The 22,959-nt window shown below is 32.6% G+C and overlaps 1 protein-coding gene across 1 annotated transcript in view; it reads right to left on the reverse strand.

The window, feature by feature from the left end:
- The window catches only part of LOC128178078 (uncharacterized), a 154,536-nt gene that overhangs the window by 76,072 nt on the left and 55,505 nt on the right, over window positions 1-22,959 (reverse strand). The window contains exons 24-48 of the mRNA XM_052845075.1: window positions 22,727-22,913; window positions 21,007-21,153; window positions 20,682-20,855; window positions 19,841-19,988; window positions 19,543-19,698; window positions 19,270-19,421; window positions 18,948-19,086; window positions 18,593-18,814; window positions 18,430-18,496; window positions 18,114-18,277; window positions 17,354-17,481; window positions 17,089-17,230; window positions 16,241-16,489; window positions 15,799-15,841; window positions 5,804-5,949; window positions 5,619-5,710; window positions 4,747-4,792; window positions 4,300-4,551; window positions 4,100-4,154; window positions 3,828-4,000; window positions 3,391-3,564; window positions 2,704-2,965; window positions 2,303-2,454; window positions 960-1,133; window positions 636-857 (exon numbers count right to left, since the gene is read on the reverse strand). Coding sequence (XP_052701035.1) covers window positions 636-857; window positions 960-1,133; window positions 2,303-2,454; window positions 2,704-2,965; window positions 3,391-3,564; window positions 3,828-4,000; window positions 4,100-4,154; window positions 4,300-4,551; window positions 4,747-4,792; window positions 5,619-5,710; window positions 5,804-5,949; window positions 15,799-15,841; window positions 16,241-16,489; window positions 17,089-17,230; window positions 17,354-17,481; window positions 18,114-18,277; window positions 18,430-18,496; window positions 18,593-18,814; window positions 18,948-19,086; window positions 19,270-19,421; window positions 19,543-19,698; window positions 19,841-19,988; window positions 20,682-20,855; window positions 21,007-21,153; window positions 22,727-22,913 — 3,866 coding nt within the window. The remainder of the gene's footprint in view (window positions 1-635; window positions 858-959; window positions 1,134-2,302; window positions 2,455-2,703; window positions 2,966-3,390; window positions 3,565-3,827; window positions 4,001-4,099; window positions 4,155-4,299; window positions 4,552-4,746; window positions 4,793-5,618; window positions 5,711-5,803; window positions 5,950-15,798; window positions 15,842-16,240; window positions 16,490-17,088; window positions 17,231-17,353; window positions 17,482-18,113; window positions 18,278-18,429; window positions 18,497-18,592; window positions 18,815-18,947; window positions 19,087-19,269; window positions 19,422-19,542; window positions 19,699-19,840; window positions 19,989-20,681; window positions 20,856-21,006; window positions 21,154-22,726; window positions 22,914-22,959) is intronic.

Below are 22,959 nucleotides of genomic sequence, written 5' to 3' on the forward strand. Positions count from 1 at the left end.
TTAGTTTCTGAGAAGAAGATTTTCAAAGATTTACTCTATATTTCTATGTAAAACTTTAACACCCCCCCCCCAATGTGGCCTCACCCTACCCCCAGGGATCATGATTTTCACAACGTTGAATCTGCACTACATGAGGATGCTTCCACATAAGTTTCAGCTTTCCTGGCTGATTAGTTTCTGAGAAGAAGATTTTTAAAGATTTACTCTATATATTCCTATGTAAAACTTCGACCACCCCATTGTGGCCCCACCCTACCCCCGGGGGTCATGATTTTCACAACTTTGAATCTACACTGCCTGAGGATGCTTCCACACAAGTTTCAGCTTTCCTGGCTTTCTGGTTCTGGAGAAGAAGATTTTTGAAAATTTCTCGAAATTTTTCATTAATTTCTAATTATCTCCCCTTGAAAACGAGTGTGGCCCTTAATTTTCACAACTTTGAATCCCCTTTGCCTAAGGATGATTTGTGCCAAGTTTGGTTGAAATTGGCCCAGTAGTTCTTGAGAAGATGTTGAAAATGTGAAAAGTTTACGGACAGACGGACAGACAGACAGACAGACGGACGACAGACAAAATGTGATCAGAATAGCTCACTTGAGCTTTCAGCTCAGGTGAGCTAAAAATGTGATATTTACCCCAAAAGGTGTTGAAGTCGAGAAGTCCATATGAGAATGTTTTCTTCTCGATGCCACCAGAGATGACATAATTACACCTGTCAAAGTGCAGGAAGAAGTGAAGTCTAAGGTTCAAAAGACTGAAGTCCACACAACAATCAATTCTGGTACAGTTATGTGTCAGAGCACACTTTACATTGTGGAATGGAATTGTTGGTGGCACAACCCAATTTAATGGACACTCTAAAATGTAAATATTTATTAAATTTTAAACGGCGTAATTTGCAAACTCACATGTAGATTATCAGTAAAGAAAGCAGATTTCATTCCAGTATTCATTTTTACCATTTTTCCATCCATTCACACTTGGGGAATACAAGTCATCATTTATATAGCAGGGTCTGTCCTGAAGAAATTTGTCCACACCTAGCTGTTGGATCAGCATTGTCTTGGCGCTGTCCTTTAAGTCCTCCAGTGAGGGTATCCCCATATTCTCCAACCAATTTGACATTGAAAAATCTATGATAAAAAATTACAGTAATTAGAGGTACACTGGACAAAAATATACTGGTGTATGAGTCCTGGAATAAAAACAAAAAAAAATTGGGCAAGTTTTAGAGAGCATCTGTGGACCAAAAATATAAGCATTTCTTGAACTGACTTTTTTTTTTATGCCAAAACAGTTGTTAAGATGGTATGGAACACCAGTCGATTAATGGATAAAAAGCATACTTTCACCCATTTCAAATTTTACAATATTTGACCATAGAACATGTTTTTAAAATTTTGGAAAGGTAAAAATCATAGACCCGACAGGATTCAAACTCATACAAATTCGTAATTAGCACTCTAATCCATTGTGCTACACTGTTAGGCAACAATTTTGGCAAAGAAAGCAATTCTAAAATCATACTTAATTTTATTTTTTATTTCGAAGGCAAGGACGTTACAATAACATTCATAGGCGATGTCCTCCGAAAAGTCCGCAAAAATTATTGTAACACAGCCCTTTCCTGGACATCTGAAGGCAGAAGAAAGGAAGGAAGACCCAAAATCATGGAAAAGAACAGTCGAGAGAGAGAGGGAAGTGGACGGAGATCCTGGACTGAGGGGGAGTTGCGGCTGCAGATAAAAGTAGATGGAGACGTTCTGTTGATGCCTTAAGTGTCACGAAGCGGATATTAATTTTTCAATATTTGAAAAAAAGTGTTCACATTGATTTTCATCAAAATTAGTATGAAGAGATTCAAATGAAACAAAGCTTATGTGATGAAATGCTGCTAGAACTTTGAAAAAATATCAATGACTGAATTACCTCAGTGATCAAGCTATTGAGTATAAAGAGAGCAATAAAATGTTTCCATCCAAAGATTCTCTAACTAATAACCTTTTGCTCAACAAATTGCTGAAGAGTTGACACCAATGAATCACTTTCATATTAAAAAAAAAATATTAAATCTTCAATTTAGGTCTACAGCTCAGTTCTAAGCGATTAGAGGTAACATTGTTCTGTACTTGATTAAAAGTTTTGCATACAAAACAACATGAAAAACCTCGTTATTATTGCTTTTTTATCTTTTGACAACAGTCTTGGTAATTTTGTTTTACATAAACAAGTCAGTTCAAGAAATGTGTACAAGATGGCTGGACATTAAATTATATTGGTCTCAAATCATTAACAAACTTACTGAAATCTCCTGTTATAAGTGCCCTTATAGAGGGTAGCTTTGTGTTGGTAAGCACTGGAATATTTATGGAACATTTGCCTCCATCCAAACACACCATTGCACGAGCATTAAAGACATATACATTTTCATCTGTTATTGGTTTAATGCTAAATCTGAAATTTTTTTTTTATTGAAAACAAATCATATAAAATGCAGCATTCCATAAAAAAAATCAATATTCAATTTCCAGAAAAAGCCCCCTTAAAACATTTTGATAGCCTTTATTCTTTTAAATACAAAATACATTTTACACTCAAATCCACATATATTTGATCTGCTTACAAGTACATGTAATATTGATGTCCAGATTCACAAAATCATGATGAGAATCAAAAATTCAAATACAACGAGGAAACACTTACGCAAATTTGATTAAACCTTCTGCGACAGAAACTATAATTTCATCTCCCCAAACGTAGTCAATTAATTTCATCTTTTTCTGCATGTTTTCAAAACCGAAACTGAGTTCCAATTTGTCCAGATCCAGATTCAGATACAGATGTAATCCCAGACCTAGACCTGGGATCTCAGCACAACACTCTATTCCAGTACAGTAGTCAGGGATATAGCAGGACATTGGATCAGGAATCTTGGATGGCAAAAATGCTATGGTTTTGGGACACGCTGAAGAAAAGAAATTATTTCTTCATGCAAGTTTAGGTTTCAAATGTCATCTTCCTTATTGCTTATTAAATTTTAGAACAAATTCATCTTTCTACGTATACATAATGAGGAATTAATTCAAATGTGTGGAAGGTCAATTTTTTCACTTGTTGGAATTTTTTTCTGTAATTTATTATGCATGTACTAATGCATAAATGTACATCTTAATATATAGATAAAGCCATTTCTGATTTTTAAAAAGTGCACTTATAATTTTTAAACTATAATTCTGATAACTGTAAGATGTTAAAATATTGAACTAAACATCAATTGCTAGCTGCTGCTTAGTTTTTAATAATTGGCTCTTTAAAAATGTAAAATAAAGCTTTTTTCTATCGCATTAATTGGAAAGTCAAGGATATAGAATCAACAATTATGAGTCTTACTATTGTGCATTCCCTCCACAGATGGACTGTAGGGTGATCGTGTTCTATCGCATTTAGTTTTCTGGAAGAAATTTGTCAGGTTCAGTTCTTCCAGCAGTAACATTTTTGCTCCTTCTCCCAATTGCTCTCCAATGTCCAAGGCTTTATCTTTCAACCATTCATTGATAGAAAAGTCTGAAATAATATGATGAACAATGTGAACAGAAGATGACAATGAATTTACATTTAATCAAATAAAAATAAATATATCTAAATAAGTAGTTCCTTTTTAATCAGATTAAATCTTTTATTTCATTTGTTGCCTTCCACAATTAATCGGTTCGTAATCTCACTGATTACTAAAAGCACTTATTTGTTCATGGGGTTGAGGAGATAGAATTAAAAAGTACATCTATGAATATGATTGTACTGTGTGTGTATCTATTTTGAAGTCATACTTTTGAAGTTGACTAGTGCTCTTTGATCACAGATAGGAACTTCTTGATTGTGAAGTAAATGCAACCCTTCATCACTTGGAATGCAATACTTCTTTCCATCTATAGGTAAGCAAATCATCACTTTTACATCCACAATAAAACCTTTGTTTTCCTCCATTTGGTCTATATTGTATCTAAAGAGAAGAACATTTTCGACTTAAAAACTTCAAAAATCCAGACAAGCATAATTATCAAAAATAGCAATATGCATTTCTCAATTTATAATTACTTACATGATTTCAATAGGTGCTGGATTCCCTGAGCCAAGTGTAAGGACTTTTTGCTTGCCTGTATGATTACCAATGATGATAAAATGCATTTAATTATTTTTTAACCAAACAATAGTCTTCAAAGCAATGTGAAGCTTTATTGTCATTATTCCACAGTCATGTAAATGCTTCTAACTAGTCAATAGATTCAATGGGACACTTACCAAATTCGTACTGCAGCAGACGTGTCTTCAACAAAGTACGCGTTCCAAATCCTATATCAATGGCAAAATCACAAGGGTCAATTTTAAACCAGAAAGGAATATTCTTGGTAATTCTGATATTTCCCAAGGGAATTGTAAATGTTAAATCTAAGCTGCAGTCAATTCCCCAACAATTTGGTGGCTGCACACATTTAACCATGTGTCGAATGGCTGCAGGCAGATACTTGTGGAAGTCAAAAGAAATTGGGCAATCTATAAATGAAATTCAACATAAATTTAAAAAAAATGGTATTTGATTCCATTGCATAAACGGTAACTCAAGTTCATTTTGATTACTAGAATAAAATTATTTGTTCATTAAGAAGTAATACTCATGAAATATCACATGATAAAAAAAATAAACTCAATAGGTTTGAGCTGCTAAAATGAGGTCTTAACCCAACTTACTAGAAGGCCCTGGTGGTAACTGCACCGGTCCAGATTTAAATACCATCTGAAATACAATACTTTTATGTAAAACATGCCTATGTTGATAACAAAATTTAAACTAGAACTGTCCTTGATGGTCTAATGCCCAAAAGCCAAACACTATTACTATAGGGGGAATAACTCATTTTTTTAAAATTTAAAATATGAACTTTGAGATTCCTGTTTTCAAAGTTTGCAATAGAAATAAATAACCCGCCTGTAATTGGTCAGAAATATAAAAATTAGCGTATTTGATCCATGATGGTCTCCTTTGGATTTTTACTATTCTGATAGTAAAGTGACCTTGACCTTGGTCAATGACCACGGATCAAGTAACAACACACTATCAGTCATTAGGCAATCAGGCACATGTATTAAACTCTGATATGTCTTCTTTTAAAAGTTACAGAACAAACATGAATTAAGAATATAAAAGACAGAGTGACAAATTGATATGGTGATTCCACTCTCCCTCCCCTTCAAAAGAAAATTAAGTAGCTTTTTTTAAGATTGTATGGTATAAAACATAAACAAAGAAATAACCAAGATAAGCAGATAAACAGACTAAAATTAATGCCCTAGCTCTTTTCGATATTCAACAAGACATAAATGACATTTAGAAAATTACCTAGACTGTCTAATCTCTTAATGTATAGTTCTCATTCAAACATTTAAAACGAGGGGTTGTTATATTATTTGAAGGTAAACATCCTCAATTATGCCAGTTGAAAGATGACTATTATACATGGGTTTTTTTTCAACATTGATGAAACATGGTTTATTATTTTAGATTGTAAACCTCAATTAAACTAACAATAAACAAAAATATACAATATTTAATTTCAGCTTACGTCCAGGTCAAATTTTTTCAACACCAATTCAAAGGCTTCCTCTGTCATCTTTCCTCCAATGGTTTGAAGCAGACCACTGAAAGTTCCTCCACCTTCAAACAGATATTTGTGTGTTGAATTCTTAAAATAATATCAATTCTTGCTTACTGAATATTATTGTATTTCTTTTATATTCTTTATAATACCTGGAAGAACAAACTCTCCACACAAAGGAATGGGTATTTTGATATTCTGCAAGAAGTACTCATCCAAGAAGCAATCTCCTGGACATATTTTCAGCCCAAAACTCAATATGAATACACCTTCTTCAACATTCCGATCAATTTTATACCTAGTAATAAAAGTATTTTGAATGAAAAATCAAGTATTACATGGTAACCCTTATAGTTTAACGTGGCCTTTCTTCAATTATTTTCTTTTATTTCCTCTAACTCCGCAATGTAAAGATTTCCACTACATACACCAGGCTTGGGGTAATGCTCAATGTAATGGTAATGCATTGCAATGCATTACATGTTTTCAAAGTAATGCTAGTAATGTGTAATGCCTCAAAATTAGCATTACAAGTAATGCTAATGTAATGCATTACTTTCCAAAATCTAGTGTAATGCTGGCATTACATGGCATTACTTTGCATTACTATGCATATTTTATGCATGTTCACTTTAAAAAATGTGATGAATAAATGAATAGTTGAAATTGAATTTGATTAAATTTATTTTTAAAGAAGAAAGAAATAATTCTAATTAAGAAAAAAATGTTTTAATTGTACATGTTTTATTAAAAAAGGTTTTTTAAAATTCATTTTTGAATTGTTTATATTACTAAAGATAACAGCACAATTTCATAACATTTTTAAGAGTGTTGTTATTAAGAGTTTTTAATCATTTAAACAATTTACTCCAATTAGTTTGCACTTCAATAAGAAATGTGTCAACAAAACACTATGCCCCCAGGATAATCTAAGTATCAAAACAATCTATTGTTATAAGAAGTGCTAAACACCCCAATCCCCTTCCATTCGCTATGTCACAATAGAATAGGAGACAGACATGCACCTTTAAAAGCAAAATGAATGCACTGTCCATCCATGATGAAAATCAATATCACTTCCAATATTATAACCCATTTGAAAATAATCTTACTTATTTTCTCTCTCTTTCTCTCTGTCTCTCTGTCTCTCTCTCTCTCTCTTGTATATTAATTACACTGTACACTACAGCCAACGCGGATCCTGTATTTTCCCGCGACACCGTGATGGTGTTTTAATCCTTTCCGCGATACACCGTCGCGGTATTGTCATCACGGTGATCGCGGGGCCACGATTTTACCGCGATGGTGTAAGACACCGTAACAGGCGTGTTATCTGTATTAGGGATTAAAGTAAGAAGGAGAAAGCAAGCGCTGTTTTAATTATTGTTCGAATTTAGAAATAAAAATTATTAGAAGAAAAATTCATTATTTTCTTTGAATTGATTTTAACAAAAACTTCTAGAAAACTATTGCTGCATGTATTTTGTTAATGTTGTTCAAGAGTTCCAATCATAGCAATGTATTACGCAAATCATGCATATACGTGTACTTGAAAATTAGTATTATTAGGGCCCCGCAAGGATTTGCGGGTGCCCTATAGTAATCACTCTGTCCGTCCGTCCTTCTGTCCGTCCGTCCGTCTGTCACTCTTCCGTCCACAAATTTTCTGTTGTTTTCTAATAACTTTTTTTATGGTAGCCCAATCAAGATCAAATTTGGTATGGTAGTTCAGTAGAGAGAAATACATCTTTTGATGCTAAGTGTGGTTCTCTATGTCTTTTGGTTTGGAGCTGGGGTGGTGGGGTAGATTCCTTAACTATGAATAAGAATGAATGGGCAAAGAGAGATAACTTCTGAGAATGTTACCAATGTATACTTGGAAGGCTGTGCAATATTTGTCCTTTGGGATTAATTAACCTTCCACAGGAAGAAAATCCTAAGCTTTATCTTTATCTGTCACATTGAGATTAATTACTGCACTGCCTGTGTCTGCAAAGGAACTTTGTTTTGAAGTTAAGGTCAATTTTGAATGATGTGTAGTATTGTGTACATTCTTTGAAATATGGATTTAAAATATAATATTCATACTTTATTTTGGTTAAAATACCGTACACAATGATTTATGATAATTTTATTGAATTCTAAAATCAAGATATATATTAAGATGTCCTTTTTCACTATTTTATTTTTTAATTATTTATTTTATTTTTTCTGCCTTAATGCTGTTAATTTTAACAGGTAATCAGATAATAACCACATTCTGTCATTTCTGAAAAAAAAATCTTATTGTAAATTTAGAAGAAAAGGATGAGAGAGCAGAACAATAACCCCCTGGGATTAATTATCTTGCCTGCTGCAGAAAATTTAGAGGCTTATCTCTATCTGTCATATGAAGATTAATGAACACCTTTGTATGCAACTGATGTTTGTTTTGAAGTTGAGGTCAACCCTGGGTGATACAATGTATTTGCATTCACTGAAGGCTTGCATTTTATAAAACACCTGTTCAAATCTTTTTTAAATTCACATTTAATTTAGTTTTTTTTTTATAAGACATGAGGTTATCCCTGTTTTATGCAGATACAAGGTTACCATTTAGAGTTTTTGGACATTCAGGAATTATCTTGAAATTTTAAAAATACAGTTGTTACTTATAATTTTCAATTTTTTTTTTAAATGTAATCAAATTAAACTCTCATTCCATGAGCTGCACCCTTATATTTTTACCCCTCAGTTTAACACTTGAATTGATGAATGAAAATTATGAGATCCTATATATTGCAGTTCTTTACATCTTATGCCGAGCATTTATTTTTCATCATTGTTAATATAAAGAGGATGGATTCAAAGTTTTTTTCACTTCTCTATATTAATTGTCATAGCGGGGCCCTTCCTGACTGGTCAGTTTTCTAGTTTTTTGCATATGATGAGTTGAAAATATGCCACAGATTTAAAGAAGACAAATATTCCGCGATGTACTATTATAAGGTTGCTAACGTAGACATCAATTCAACTTGTATGTTTTCCCCTCAATCTTACTCTTATTTAACTCATTAAATACTTTCCGGCCTCTTTCTCTCTCTCTCTCTCTCTCTCTCATTTTAAATTAATCAGATTATATGTACATTTAGGACGATCGGTGTTAATTATAGTCTAGGCAACGGTATGGTCAATCATGGAACAATTATCACCTTGCAGGACAAGTGTCACCTGAAGAAAATCCCGTAACACGGGTCCCGCGTCTAATGCCTTGAGCCATTTAAATGACAAAGTAGGTGTTAAAATTAGGTGACGCTTGCATATACCGGCCACTTCGGGGTATTGAGGGTAAAAAAACAACAGATTATGAATAACGGGACTGCAGTTTGACTTCCAGGGATCCAGGGTTTTGAGAGATCAAGAGAGTAGATTTACTTGGTAATATAAGGGGGTGGAGGATATGGACCGGAGACACACTTCGAGCAAGATAATGCTTAATTCAGACAGGTACATTGACAATCAGTCATCCCTGTGTTTACGGGTGTGTGTAACTGTAACATATCACTTCCTGACCATGACAGCACCCGTGCTCTAACCACGTGCCGTGAAGAATTTCATTGAATGCTGAGGATCTCCCTCCCCCCTCTCTCTCTCTCTCTCTCTCACTTCAAATAACTAATATTTTATGTGAACTGCTAAAGTAGTACATGTAGCCGTAACGGCATTCTGATTGAAATGCACATAATAGCACATGCTTTCGTAATGGGCGTTTTAAGAAATATCATACCATGGACGTATATATAAAAGCCCCTGATCATACGCGCCTTCTATCTTTACTGCATGAAGATAAAATAATGCCTGATTCAGACAGGTATATAGAAAATCACAAGTACGGCACAATTTATAGAAAAGCTATCCCTGTGTTTACGGGTATCCCTGTGTTTACGGGTGTGTATAACTATTACATAACACTTCCTGTCTGTGACAGCACCCGTGCTCTGACCACGTGCCGTGAGAAATCTTATCGAATATTGAGACAACTCTCTCTCTCTCTGTCTCTCTCTCTCTCCTAAATCAAAATATATAAAGTTCTAAGGAAATTGAAAATTAAAACTTTCTAAATTTTAACATGGCTAGAGAAATAAATAATATACCACATATTGCATAAAGAAGTTTCTTTTAAACTTACATGCAAATATGCACACAAACACACATCTTTGTTCATATGTTTCCCATTTGATTCATTCAAACAATCACATTTTTACCATTTTAAAAAGTACAAATACTAGATGTGTATATAAAATTTACTTTAGCTGTGTTCTCAATTACTCTCTCTATTCCTGATTAACCCTGATTATAGTCTGTTCGTTAATTGTATTTCAATTGAGTACAAAGTATATCATTAAAAGGTAATTTTATGGATGTATTTTGTAAACACTGTGTTATGAATACGCAGAATAATTTCCTTAAATTTAGATTGGAAAACAAATGTCCATTTGTTTGAAATTAAATTATTCTATCAAGAACATTTTGTTGTTTGAAAGAACGGACTATATACTTCTATTTAGCTGACCCCAAGTCATACTAATTGCTGCAGGTCACCCACCCTGACGGCAACCACCAAAATACTATACACACATACTGTATACGTAATGTTACGCAATTCACCTTCCTCTGTTGGTCAACTGACACTGCGAAATGTTAACATGTGAAGGATACCCCAGAATAAATAATCATTCTTATTTTTAAATTTCTGGTTTTGAACGACAAACATAAATATTGGGCGACCCACTGAACATCATACCTTTTTGTTAAATCAGATAGGAAAGTCAATTTTTAAATACACACAATTTTAACATTAACATTTTCGTAAACTGATTGAACTTTTTTTTTTTTTTAAACGTTTGATAAACAAGTTATACAACTTATATTGATATCTTTTGTTGGCACGGATGTAAGCGCGAGGGGATCACTTTAAAACATGTTATATCTACATGTATTTTGTTATTCATTAAATAAGTTCTTTGAATGTATTTAAGAGAAATGACCAAGTGCAAGGTATGTTTTAAAGGTAAGAATTAAATATGAAAGATTGTAAATGAAACGCTAATTAGTATCCCTTTCTCGAGGCGAAATAAGATATTTTTGTGAAGCGTTTATTACCGGGTATATAATTATCAATCAAATTCATTGATAACCAAGAATTGTCAGCAATGAATGTGCCAAGATTAATTTATATGTAACACCATCAAGTATACAAAATAGTATACGAAATTCTGTATTAGCATAATTACACGTTCCTTTTATTTCTCCCACTTTTTCAAATAATAATAAATTGTAACAATCAACTCTATATATAAAATAAAGGCATATGAATCAATATTCATTAATTCTCTCAATAATATTTCCCGTATGAGAAGAAATTGGGGGAGGTAACTCGCATTAAAAACATGACTAGATTTCACCTGGGACTGTTTTCACACTACCGCGATGGTGTGGTCAAGGTGAGAAGCTGTACCACGAGGATGCGCGGTTTTACCTGAGTTACCTGTGCTAAACCGCGATCAATTTCACACCACGAGGACTCGCGGTAAATGCGCAAACCGCGTTTCCATAGTGTACATTAGTTTGGACTGGTATGAAATACAAGTTTTATGTATTTAATCTATTATTGCACTTAATATATCCTAAGATAAAGATCGTCAAACAGTATTTTCCAGCCCAAGCTTTGACTGCTCCTGCATAACATTTATTTAGTATAGCCTGGAAGATGGATGCATTTAAAAGATGAACCCTTTGAAACTTCAACCATAAGTGCAACAGCAATCTTTTGTCTTAAAGTGTCCTCCGTAAAAAGCAATACGATTAAAATATATTAAGAAATATAACTGGGGAAAATCATCTGTTTATAAATTAATAAAATTAAGTGTCCAAAATTATACAGATTTGTGTAATCTGGGGATATATCTATATTTAGCTTTTAAAAACCGCAACATTATTTCATAAATTGTTTTTTGTTACGCATGTTATCCTGTGTCTCTATTTCATATCTGATATTGTATCATGCCAAATGTATATAAATATCATTTTACTTATGTAATATGTTGTTCATATAGCCACAATATGATTATATATTGAGCAAATAAAGAATGACTCTATTTTATTCATTGAATTTGAACCAGATACTGAGCATGAAGCTGTGGATATGTTAAAGAGTGTTGTATATTTGAAACATTTGCAAAAACTCTTTATTAGCTTTACTTTAAAAAAAAAAGTAATGGTAATGGTAATGCATTACTTTACTCATGTAATGGTAATGTAATGCATTACTTCAAGAAAATCAAGTAATGGTAATGGTAATTTAATGCCCAAATTCATGAAGTAATGGTAATGTAATGCATTACTTTGCAATGTAAATCGCCCCAAGCCTGACATACACTATAATTCCAAACTTACTTTTTTACGTTAAATGATATTTTTTCTATTTAAGGAATGAATTTAATTTTGACGTATGTTATACGATATAACATAACTTGGGACAGTTTACGCTATTTTATAAACCGCGAAATTCATTCCTTATAATTTAATATTTAAAACAAATCTAACTCTCCGTACCATTTTCATGCTTTTGTTTTAACCGTAAACGACATTTTGAACTACCCGCGCAGTAGTACAACATCCTTAGTAACAAGTGACCCAGATTAGAACGAAGCGAGGGGTGGCGGCCATATTTGAATTTGGTGTTTGGACGCTGGTTCGCGTCTTCACAGTTTAGTTCTCAAAGTTAAAGGTACAGTTGTCAAAAGTTGAATTAGACATCAAGTGTGAAAGTGTGGAGATTGCAGGGGCAGGCCTCTTGGGGTCCTTGATGAGCTGCTGCATGCGTCAAATTCATGTTAGGAGATCGACTCGGATATTAGGAGCGGTGTGTGAAATGCCCGAGCATGCTGAAAATGGATTGTTTGTACTTTGTCGCTTTACAGTAAGTACATGTACACCAAGAGTTTCGCTCATTTGTTTTCTCTGAGCCATCCAGATTGTAACTGTTAACAGAGGATTCATGTTTACAGTCATGATTTATATACCGACATCGATTATTTAACCTGTTAACAGTCTATAGTAATTAGGGGGGAACTAGCTCAATCAGATGGAAATCTGCTCGCCAAATGATTTTACGAAAAGAGGCATCAGAAGATTAAAACCAGGCCAAAATACCACCATAAACCTAGATAGCGTAAAAGTAGAGCGCTCTTAAAAGAGAGATTTGGGTGCAATTCCCATTCTGGGTTAAAATTTGGTGTTTTTACTATGATATAAAATTTACTGATATTTGTTTATTCATCCTTTTCATACCTTGAAAAAGATTCAACTCCCCCTCAAGTTTTGTGCTCCTTTTCGTAAAAATTCAATTCAATCCATTTGTGAGATATTTTCAAAATCATTTTTTATTTTTTCAATTTGGAAAGATTGAAGCATATTTTTTTTTTAATTTATAGTATGCAAATGAAAAGAGATAAACTTGGTCATATTCTATTTATTTACTATTATATACACATGCATGCAATTGTACATGTAAGGTTTACATGTAAAAAAAAAAAGTATTTCCGGATAGATGTTGTCAAGTGGGTGTGTCCCCATACCAAGGTATGTTATAAAATATAATATCCCTCCATCTGTATCAGCCAATGAAATGAGGCGTTACAACCAAAATTAAATTATTTGGATATATAGTTTCAATCGAAAATATGTACAATGACTTCATTAATTAAGGAGTCTCGACAGAGAATGTTTCAATCAAACGATTTCCTTAAATTTTTTTCAGTGAAAGGTCAGACATTTTCTATAGGATTATATAGAGAAAATGGGTTATCATTTTCAATTTCATATGTAAAAAAAACAAAAACAAGATATTCTTTTAATTTTCAGCGTATAACGTATAAGTAAACTTTTTGCCAATTAAAACGAAATTGAACAGATAGTTTTTATGCTATCCGCCCTCATATTTTGGTCCTATAAACGTGTCTTGCCAGTTATTTTACATATAGAGTTGTATAGGATTTTAGATAAATTTGTAATAGATAAAGAATACCTTTCTTCCTCTCACACGGAAAATGAAATGATCGCGCAAATTTTTTTTCTCGTAAATTAAAAGTTCATTTTTAAATTGACTCTGCAATAAAGAATGCACGACGTTTGTTTTTGGCAATTGTTACTTCACATAGGCGTCGGAACCGGGGGGGGGGGGGGGCTAGGGGGGGCTTAGCCCCCCCACCTTTTTTGGCAAAGTTATACCTAACCATTAGAAACATAGCATGATAGAGGGTTCAGCCCCCCCACTTTTTTTCGCAGGAAAGATTATCGTACCTAAGTAACCTTGAAAGATTGAGAAGTTAGATTCAGAAGCATACTAGCCCCCCCCCCCCCCCCCCCCCCCCCCGGATTAGGAATTTCATGATTTTGGGGAAAAAAAATTTGGGTAAGTATTTTTTTTTGTTGGAAGTATAGGCATACCCCCCCCCCCCCCCCCCGGATTAGGATTTCCATGAATTTCGGAATTACTTTTTTCTCAATATTTCTGAGGATTAGTCTAGCCCCCCCACTTTCAATTTGCTTCCGACGCCTATGCTTCAAAGTCTCAACTGACCTCATCGTAAGACGTGAATAACCTCGTGAATGACCTATGACGTGAATAAAGTCGATTTTGAAGAAGCAGTGGAATGATTAAAATAAATCTTAACATTATCCTTAGGATTCATTTTATTAAAAATATTTTTTTATGATTAGTAATTTATTTTAAATAAAAACGTTACATGATAACCTATATATCTAATCATTTTACTCTGTAATTGCGTTTTACTATAGTTTTGCGCATTACCACAGGGCGCGAAATTTCAAACCCGCGACCGACATTAATAGGCATTTTATTGCATTTTGGATGTTATCCAAACATTATTTTATAAATATTCTTAACTTCAAAAATAGCCTGGTACTTGACCCTGAATTTTTTGGGGCATCAACAGGTTTAAATGCAAAAAAGGAAGAATTTATTTACATGTATTAATTAAGGTCAAGATCTAGCAAATGATTCCAGAGTGTATTTTTGGTGCTAGAACCATTATTACGTCATAATTGATTTTAAGAATCTTTTCCCCGTACTTTACGGCTTTAAAGGAATAATGTAGACAATTTCTTGACATTCTGTGTTAAATCATGGGAAAAGTAATCCCGGTACATATATTGAATTTGACATCGTTTTAAAGAGAATGTCAAGAGCTTGTTTAATTCCGTTTTTTGGGGAGACTGTAAGCCTTGTAGATATATTTTATTTGTCCAAAATGGACAAAACTCCGAAAATTATTCCTCTATTCCTTCATATTTCATTGAAAATGACAGTTTAAAACGCGATTGATTTTTCATTGTGTTTACCAATCATTTTTAGCCCCGGAACACCCTGTCTAACAAAGCTAATGTTATGAAGCATCATCGAAAGAATTCATATCTTAAATTTTATAAACCTGTAACCACTTTTCATTTACTAGATCTCGACCTTAAGAAAAATTATCTAAAACTGAGGAACGTTGGGAGTGTTCTTAAAGATAAAATTTTGTTTGCATTTTTCTATTACTGTTTTTATAACTGCGGGCATATTGATTGATTATATATAAGGAGAGGACTAATATAGGCAACGCTCGTGTCAAATCCAGTTATGTTTTTTATGATGAAATATTAAACTAAATACTGATAAACACATAATGTATAATGCGAAGATTCAAGGATAAATGCTTAATATCATTGACATTTTTTTTGTTATGAACAATCCATTTTATTAATCACAGTACTTCATATTTTTCCTATTCGAACAAGTGGCTCATGAGCCAAATTTCTCATCTAAAAACAATGTCAAACAATAGAGCTACTGACACATCCCTTCTGATTTGAGGTTAAATTTCTTCAAAACAACTTCCATTCATTTTTTATTAAAGTTTCTTCAGAAGATTTTATTCTATTCAATCATTTCTTTGCAAAAGTTCTTTATATTTGAACCATGGTTTACGGTTAACAAAAAGACATTTAAGATTTTCAGTCAGAGCTAAGTTTATGGTTTATTATGTAAAAAAAAACATACATGTGCCTATATTATGCGCACAAATTAACAAAAATTACTTACTTCACAATAACATGATGTGAAATTTCTGCAGTTTCATCTTTTCCTAGAATACAGCCAGAAGCAAATAAATAAAGAAATAAATTATGAACACTTAATACTCAAGGAGATTACTGCTCATAAAAGCAACATACATACCGGTTCTTCTGTCATTACTATAAATCTTTTCAAATACAATATGCATAGCTTGATTGGATCAAGGAGTTATGTATCTTTGATATGAGCTTTTTTTTCCTGATTAGTGTAAAGTTTGGAGATCCAAATCATTTTTTTTCAAATATATATATTAATAGATAGATAGAATAAATCAACCAATATTAAATCCAGTGACTCAGTAGATAAAGTCAAAGTATTATTCTTAACAACTTCAAGAACAAGCATGTAATGTACACTCATTTCAACCACATAATCATCAAACAGAGTTCAACACTCAATTCAAACATACCCCATTCATAGCTGAGAAGCACTTTAGTGTATGAATAGCCTTCAAATGCAACATGGAAAACAAAGCTACAGGGATCTAATTCAATGTAAGCCCGTAACGTCTTGGTGTAGGTCTGTCCTAAAAGTGGTACGGTGATATCTGCCCAGGCATCCAGTCTCATACAGTCATCTTGTATAGCATAATACAAGATCTTTCCAAGTTCTCCCCCAATCTGATGCAGTGATAAATTTTTCCCAAGTAGTGTGCATGCTGAAAACAATGTTTGTAAGAATTACGAGTGCTGTTCGGAAATTATTGAGACATTTGCTCTAATTCCTTGAAAATAATAGTTAAACCCTTGAACTAGTACACCAAGACAAAATTTTAAAAGAGTATAAAAATTGTCTTGTCCAAAGCATCATTTGATCATCTCTAGTGAGCTGACAGACTTGCTTGTGTCCAATGACCCGGAGCAACCGCAAACTTATCGCAACGTCATTTTAAAGCGTCCTGTTACGCCTATACTTTATTTTAGTATCAACTTTAGGTCTACAGACACTTTGTAAGTAGAATTTTTAAGTTTTTAATTCGCCGAGTGTATGCGTGTATGTCTGCGCCGGGTACCCCAATGATTGACTAGTTTATGTACCATAAAAAACAAAATACTTAATATTTTTAAATATTACTTTATTAAATTATTAATTTCGGTTTGATCAATGTAAATGCCAATTTTCACTAATATCCGTAACTTACGAAAGGAAAATATTTGTGTTGTCTCAATAGTTTCCGAACAACTCACGTATACTGACATTAATTATGCAATTTAACGACCCTAAAAATACCTAATGAAAAAAATACATTGTACATACATAGGTCACTTTGCAGTAATCTAGAATTGAGAGTAGCTCGGTCTCCAGTCTGAGGTAAGTTTCTGGACATTAGAGCAGCCTTTATTTGTCCATCTGTCATTTTCTCTGGTCTAGGAGACGGTTCACTATCAAGCAGTATTTCCTAAATAACATTTTAAATGTAGAATATATACGCAAGCAGATGTTTGAAAAAGCAAGTGCGTCTGGAACTTAAAATATTTAAAGAAATTAATGAAAGAAATTAAATTCTGATTGAATTCCTTACCTTGGGAATATTCAGCAGCTTAAGAAATTCATTTATGAGTTCAGAAACGACTAATTTAGTGAGAGCTTTTCCTTGCTCTTTTATTCTTTTGACGAATGCTTCTTTATCAAACAACTTTGAAAAATCCACTGTAATAGTTTTGAGAAATATAGAGATAATGTAAAACCATAAGTACACAATTAACAAAAGTACAAATAACCGGTTTTGTTTAAGTAAGCTCACATAATTTTTTGTTCTATATTAGTACTTGATGGAAAAATATAAAATAATGCTACAAAATAGGCTCTGGTTCAACGATTGACACAATATAATATTTAATAATTGCATGACCACTTTTGAACCTTTACTTGCCACATACTGGTAGTTATATTCTTAGGTCAACCAGAAATGAAAGTATATGTATTACAATAGTTTGTAGAAAAGAAAGATTAAATTGTTCAAAACACCTCATCATTAATGATGTGATACCATCATATTAAATTTTTACGTTACATCAATGTTACTCGATCCTCTTTAAAGTAAAAGGACAGCTACACTGTATTTAAACTGACTGAACAAATATAAAAATATAAGTGGACGATTTTTAAACAAAAACTTCAATGCAGCAATATTAACTACCAGTAGACTAAATGTGAACCATTTGCTTAATAAAAACAGGAATCTTTGATTTAAATGTTAAAACTTTTTTCGCATGGTTCCATTCATATTGTCTACATCACCATATACATGTACATATATCTAGTAAAAAGTAAGTTCTTACATTTTGGCCAAATGATAGATCCATCAGGTTTACATGTGGGAATTGGAAGGATAGCATTGTCTAACAAATTTACAAAAAGAACACAGTCACTCATGTCTTCCTGACTACAAAATCCCACACCAAATGTTGCCAGTGTTGCCTCTTCTCCTTTAATGATACTGTATCTGTTGATGATAAAATTTTATAATGTGATGATTCTAACTTTCAGGTTCTATATATGTTATAAGTTCATCTGAAAGTACTGATGAAATCCTACCAAAGTCGAATAGTATATCACAAGATATTTCATTTTGTGATTTATTTCTCAGTTACTTACTTAACAACTACTTCTATGCCACCCATGAGGTCAATCTTAATTCCAGTTTTCAGCTCGTTTTCAAAACCTAGAAGAAAAACGTATTTAGTCCTAATTGAAATTTACTTTTTCATTCAGAGAATGGACTTGAAAAATTCATATCTGTTAAAAAAATTAAACTGACCATCGAAATTCAGACTGCCTGTGATCTTGATTGTGTAGTTGTACTTGTCGAATGCCATAACAAACTGCATTGGATTAGCACAAGGGTCAAGTCTAGCCCAAAACTTGAAGACTTTCAGAAACATTGCAAGTTTTACGTTAATGCAGCACTCCACTCCTAAGCAGTAGCTGTCAAATGTGCAGTAAATATTCCTTGGCATAGTAAAGGACATCAGAGGACAGCCTGCATTGAAGTACATTTCATAAGAAATGCAAAACACAATATTGTGTAACAGATGAAGTTAAGTTTTAGAAAAGATAATACATATGTAATACTACAAAATTTAACACTCTTGGACCACAGTCTATTTACATACTTTGTTCAAGCTCCAAAAGTCTTGCAAGCATTTCTTCTCTAGAGCCTGAAGCATCTTTTCCTCTTTCTATCAGTTCATTCATAAGCTGGTCTTCAGTCATCTCATGAGGGCTAACACACGGTTTGTTCTCTATAAGTTCCTACAAAGATTTTTTTTATAACATTGTTGTAATTACTTGATTTGAAGAAAATTTGAAGAAAATATAATTTCAAATAGAAATATTAAGTGATATATAAATTCAGATTCTAGCTGTACATGTACATAAGAACAAATATAATTATTTGATAATTATATAATAAATTATGGCGCAACATATTCATACCTTAATGGTTATCATCACTTTGGCCATTGCCTTTTTACTTTTGTCCATTCCAAGCTTATCCAAAAACTCAATAATTGTGCCAAACTTAAGTCGCCGGATGTTGAACTTTTGCAAAAATTTGTCAGCTGCTTTCAATAGTTTTGCAAAAAATCCTAGAAAAAATTCTTTCATCAGATTTTTATCTAGGTCTACCCTTCATCGTAAAAGTTAAATACAACAGGCATGCAATAAGTTTTAGCAAATCAATGTTATTGTTACTCTATTACTACTGACCTTTTTTTTCATTGGATGGAGCAACTGTTGTAGTAGTAGTAACTGGCTTGTTGTTCCCTACTAAGGCTGGACACATATCCTCTTGATCATCAATACCAAAGATGTCAGAATTTGGAGGTTGTGTTTGAACAGCATTGAACGTACTGTCTTGATCGTCTGTCAAAATATATCTTACCTTAAAGCTTTAATTCTTTTATAGAGGCTTGAATTGAATTATGTTAAATATGCACAAATGTAAACGATTTGACATGAATTTTAACAAAACAATCACATAATAAATATTTATAATTGTAAGAACCTTTAATATCGTCACTGAAGTCTGGGTCAAAAGAAGAAGGTAGCTCTGGTATTTCAGCAGCGAAATCCGTATTTTCCAGTTTAGGGTCATTATTTTCTGGTTGCTGACCACCTAACCCAACAATAAATCCTGCAGCGATTGTTTGATCCTAATACAATAAGACAAAAATGTTGATGTTGTAAAATGAAGCTAATAAAACACAACAGTAACATTCATGTAATGTGTAACCTTACGTGTGCAAATAATATTATCAAATAAACTACATGGAAACATGAAGACCTTGCTATATCTTAAAATAAACTTTTCCTAGAGAAAAAGAACTTTATTGTCACAAATATTTCTTGAAATCCCCAAAACTCTCGATAAAAATATTGAAGATGGCTAAACTGCATATTTATAATAACTGTCCCGTTTATCATTGGTAAAGTGCAAAAGAAAATAGCTCCAAATAAAAGTTTGTTTACAACGATGTTAAAGTCAAAAATAAAAACAAACGTGCTTAAAATATCTGTTCTTTGAAGAGAACTTTAATATCAAATACTTTTAATTATTATAAACTTTGCTATTTCACTAAATATCCTGGGGGTATTTTGTGCGATATTTGATTTTTTTTTTCACGTTTATCATCAATTTTTATTTCAAAACGAAAGGAAATACATAAAATATATTATATTATACAAAACTGGAAAAAATAAACATGATAAGCACAGATTACCAAAATGTCCACTCAATTCGCAATATGCAAATAACCACTTTTAATTGTTAGTAATTTTGTATTTATTTTCATCAGTGAAGAAACCATCCACACGAGTTATTCACGATAAAGTTTCCAAGTACATACCATTAGTACCAATTTGTAATCATCACATTCCTGCTTCCATTCAGGCATTGTTACAAGTTCAAATTCTAGATACTTTGTAGGGTCTATATAATCATCATCTTTATGAAAAGCGAGGTGTATGTGATTTTTACATATTGAATGCTTGGAGGTTCCAAGTTTTTGACCAGCCTGAAACTGAAATTAAACAGCATCTGTGTATGATGATACTTTTAATCATAAAAACATGAACTGCACAAATGATGAATTTAACAATACATATATCGTTATAGAAACTGATTCATGTTTATCAACATTATAGAAATCGATAACGTATATTCATTCTTACAGATCGTGGTTCCTCTTCTTCTATATTACTATTTGCCTCAATATTGGTGATGTATATGATGGTTCCCTTTAGCGAGCCTCCTTGTACAACCAATTTTACTGTGTCACTATCCTCTTTTGTGACTTCTCCGGCAAAAGGAGCAACAATCTATAATTGTTTGCATAACATTTAAAATGATGTAATGAAAATAATGTAAGGATACTATAAATACAAGTAGCAAATTTCTGAAGTTCGTTAATGAATAAAATGTGCACCTTTTTTTATCATTCTACAAGTACTATCGTGAACTGCGTTTTTTGTCAGTATTTGGACATCCTGAATTGTTGTATAGTATTTTGGCCTGCTTCTTTTTTTTTAAATGATAAAATCTTAAGAAACTGCAACTTTTAAACGAAGTAAAAATACATTAGATTACACATGATTTTGGCAAAATTAAATCTTCCTTTTGAATCATGTAGGCAGTTTTGATTTTGGCAGGAATACAAACTTATTAAGATTAACACTTTTTGTAGATGAAGATTAGTGAATTCAATCTGTTGTAATCATCAGAACAAATCTAATTAGTAAATATAAACGATTGTCAGCTAAGCAACAACAAAGTTATACAAAAGTATAAAGATAATACGGTTTTTTTTACATTAAGCATTATAATTTCACTAATGAACTAATTTACATGTACATGTACGTGCAGATCTCTGACTTTACCTGATTAAAATCAAGTTTTTGAATACAAAACCATTATAGAGTTAATGGATCAATAAATGTGGTTTGCTGTTCAACTTTTTTATAGCAGAAAAAATCGGTTCACACTAATGCTTCAAGTTGGAAAAACTTTTAATCAGAACCCACCAATAAACTATTTTCAAATTTTGATAAAGAAAGTTTTAAAAAATGAAATTGTGTAAAAAAATAATACAAAAATATTAATTTAAAAAATAAAACAAGAGGCCCACAAATAATATACCTACATTTAAAACTGTAAATATAAAAAAAACCTGCAACGTCATCACCAAAATCGTAAACTATAGAGGTGTGGTTTGTTTACATGAAAAATGGAACTGGGTCTTACAATCTGAGGTCGGTAAGCATGTAAGAGCGAAAGTCTGCAGCAATTAAGCAAAGCGTCATAATTGGTAAATACTGTTTGGTGAAATTTTATATTTAATGTTTTTACAGAGTGAGTTACGAAATAAGGTTTATCACTGATCATTCAAAAATTAAGAAGGTTTGCGCCGTAATTTGCAAGTTTTGTGTAGGTCTATGTTTATTGTCACATGCAAACCTTTAAAAGTAAGCGTGCCATAATTAGATTAAAGTTTTCTGTTAATTCAATGTCAGTATCTGTTGTGAATTCTTTGAAAATAATACTGCCACAAATAAAATTGATGCGTTAAAAATATTTGAATTCACTTTGCTGAAAAAATGTAAGTAGGAAACCGTTTCATGTTTAAAACATCTATGTACGAGACAGTGTATGTGACAAACGCTCGACGGTTTTTGAGACGAGGCGTACGATACCAGTTTCGGGCGTTCATGGTTCAAGATACATTGTACCAGGAAACTTTTCTCGCCCGAACATCGGCTTAAATTTGACTTAGGCTTTACATAAAATAATATCGTCACTCAACGCATAGCTGTACCGGCCATACTGAATACTTTCAAGTGAGATCGGCGATAAAACCATAAAGACGAGAAAAAGACACTGAACACAATTTTGTACCGTTTTTCCACTTTCTATAAGTATATCCACCCCGACATGTTTATAGTCTGTGTGTCCACTTCCAAGACGTGAAGGATATTCTCCACTTCCACTACACTGGTCATCTTTCTCTCGTCGTCTAACAGGGAAATCACCATGTGCTCTTGTTCCGAAAAGGGAATCTATAATTCCCCTTGCTGTTTCATATCTAAATATAAACATACATAGAGATAGTAAATTTTTAAAATGCATTT

This window comes from Crassostrea angulata, chromosome 3, assembly GCF_025612915.1.
Source record: "Crassostrea angulata isolate pt1a10 chromosome 3, ASM2561291v2, whole genome shotgun sequence".
Classification (NCBI taxonomy): Eukaryota; Metazoa; Mollusca; class Bivalvia; order Ostreida; family Ostreidae; genus Magallana; species Magallana angulata.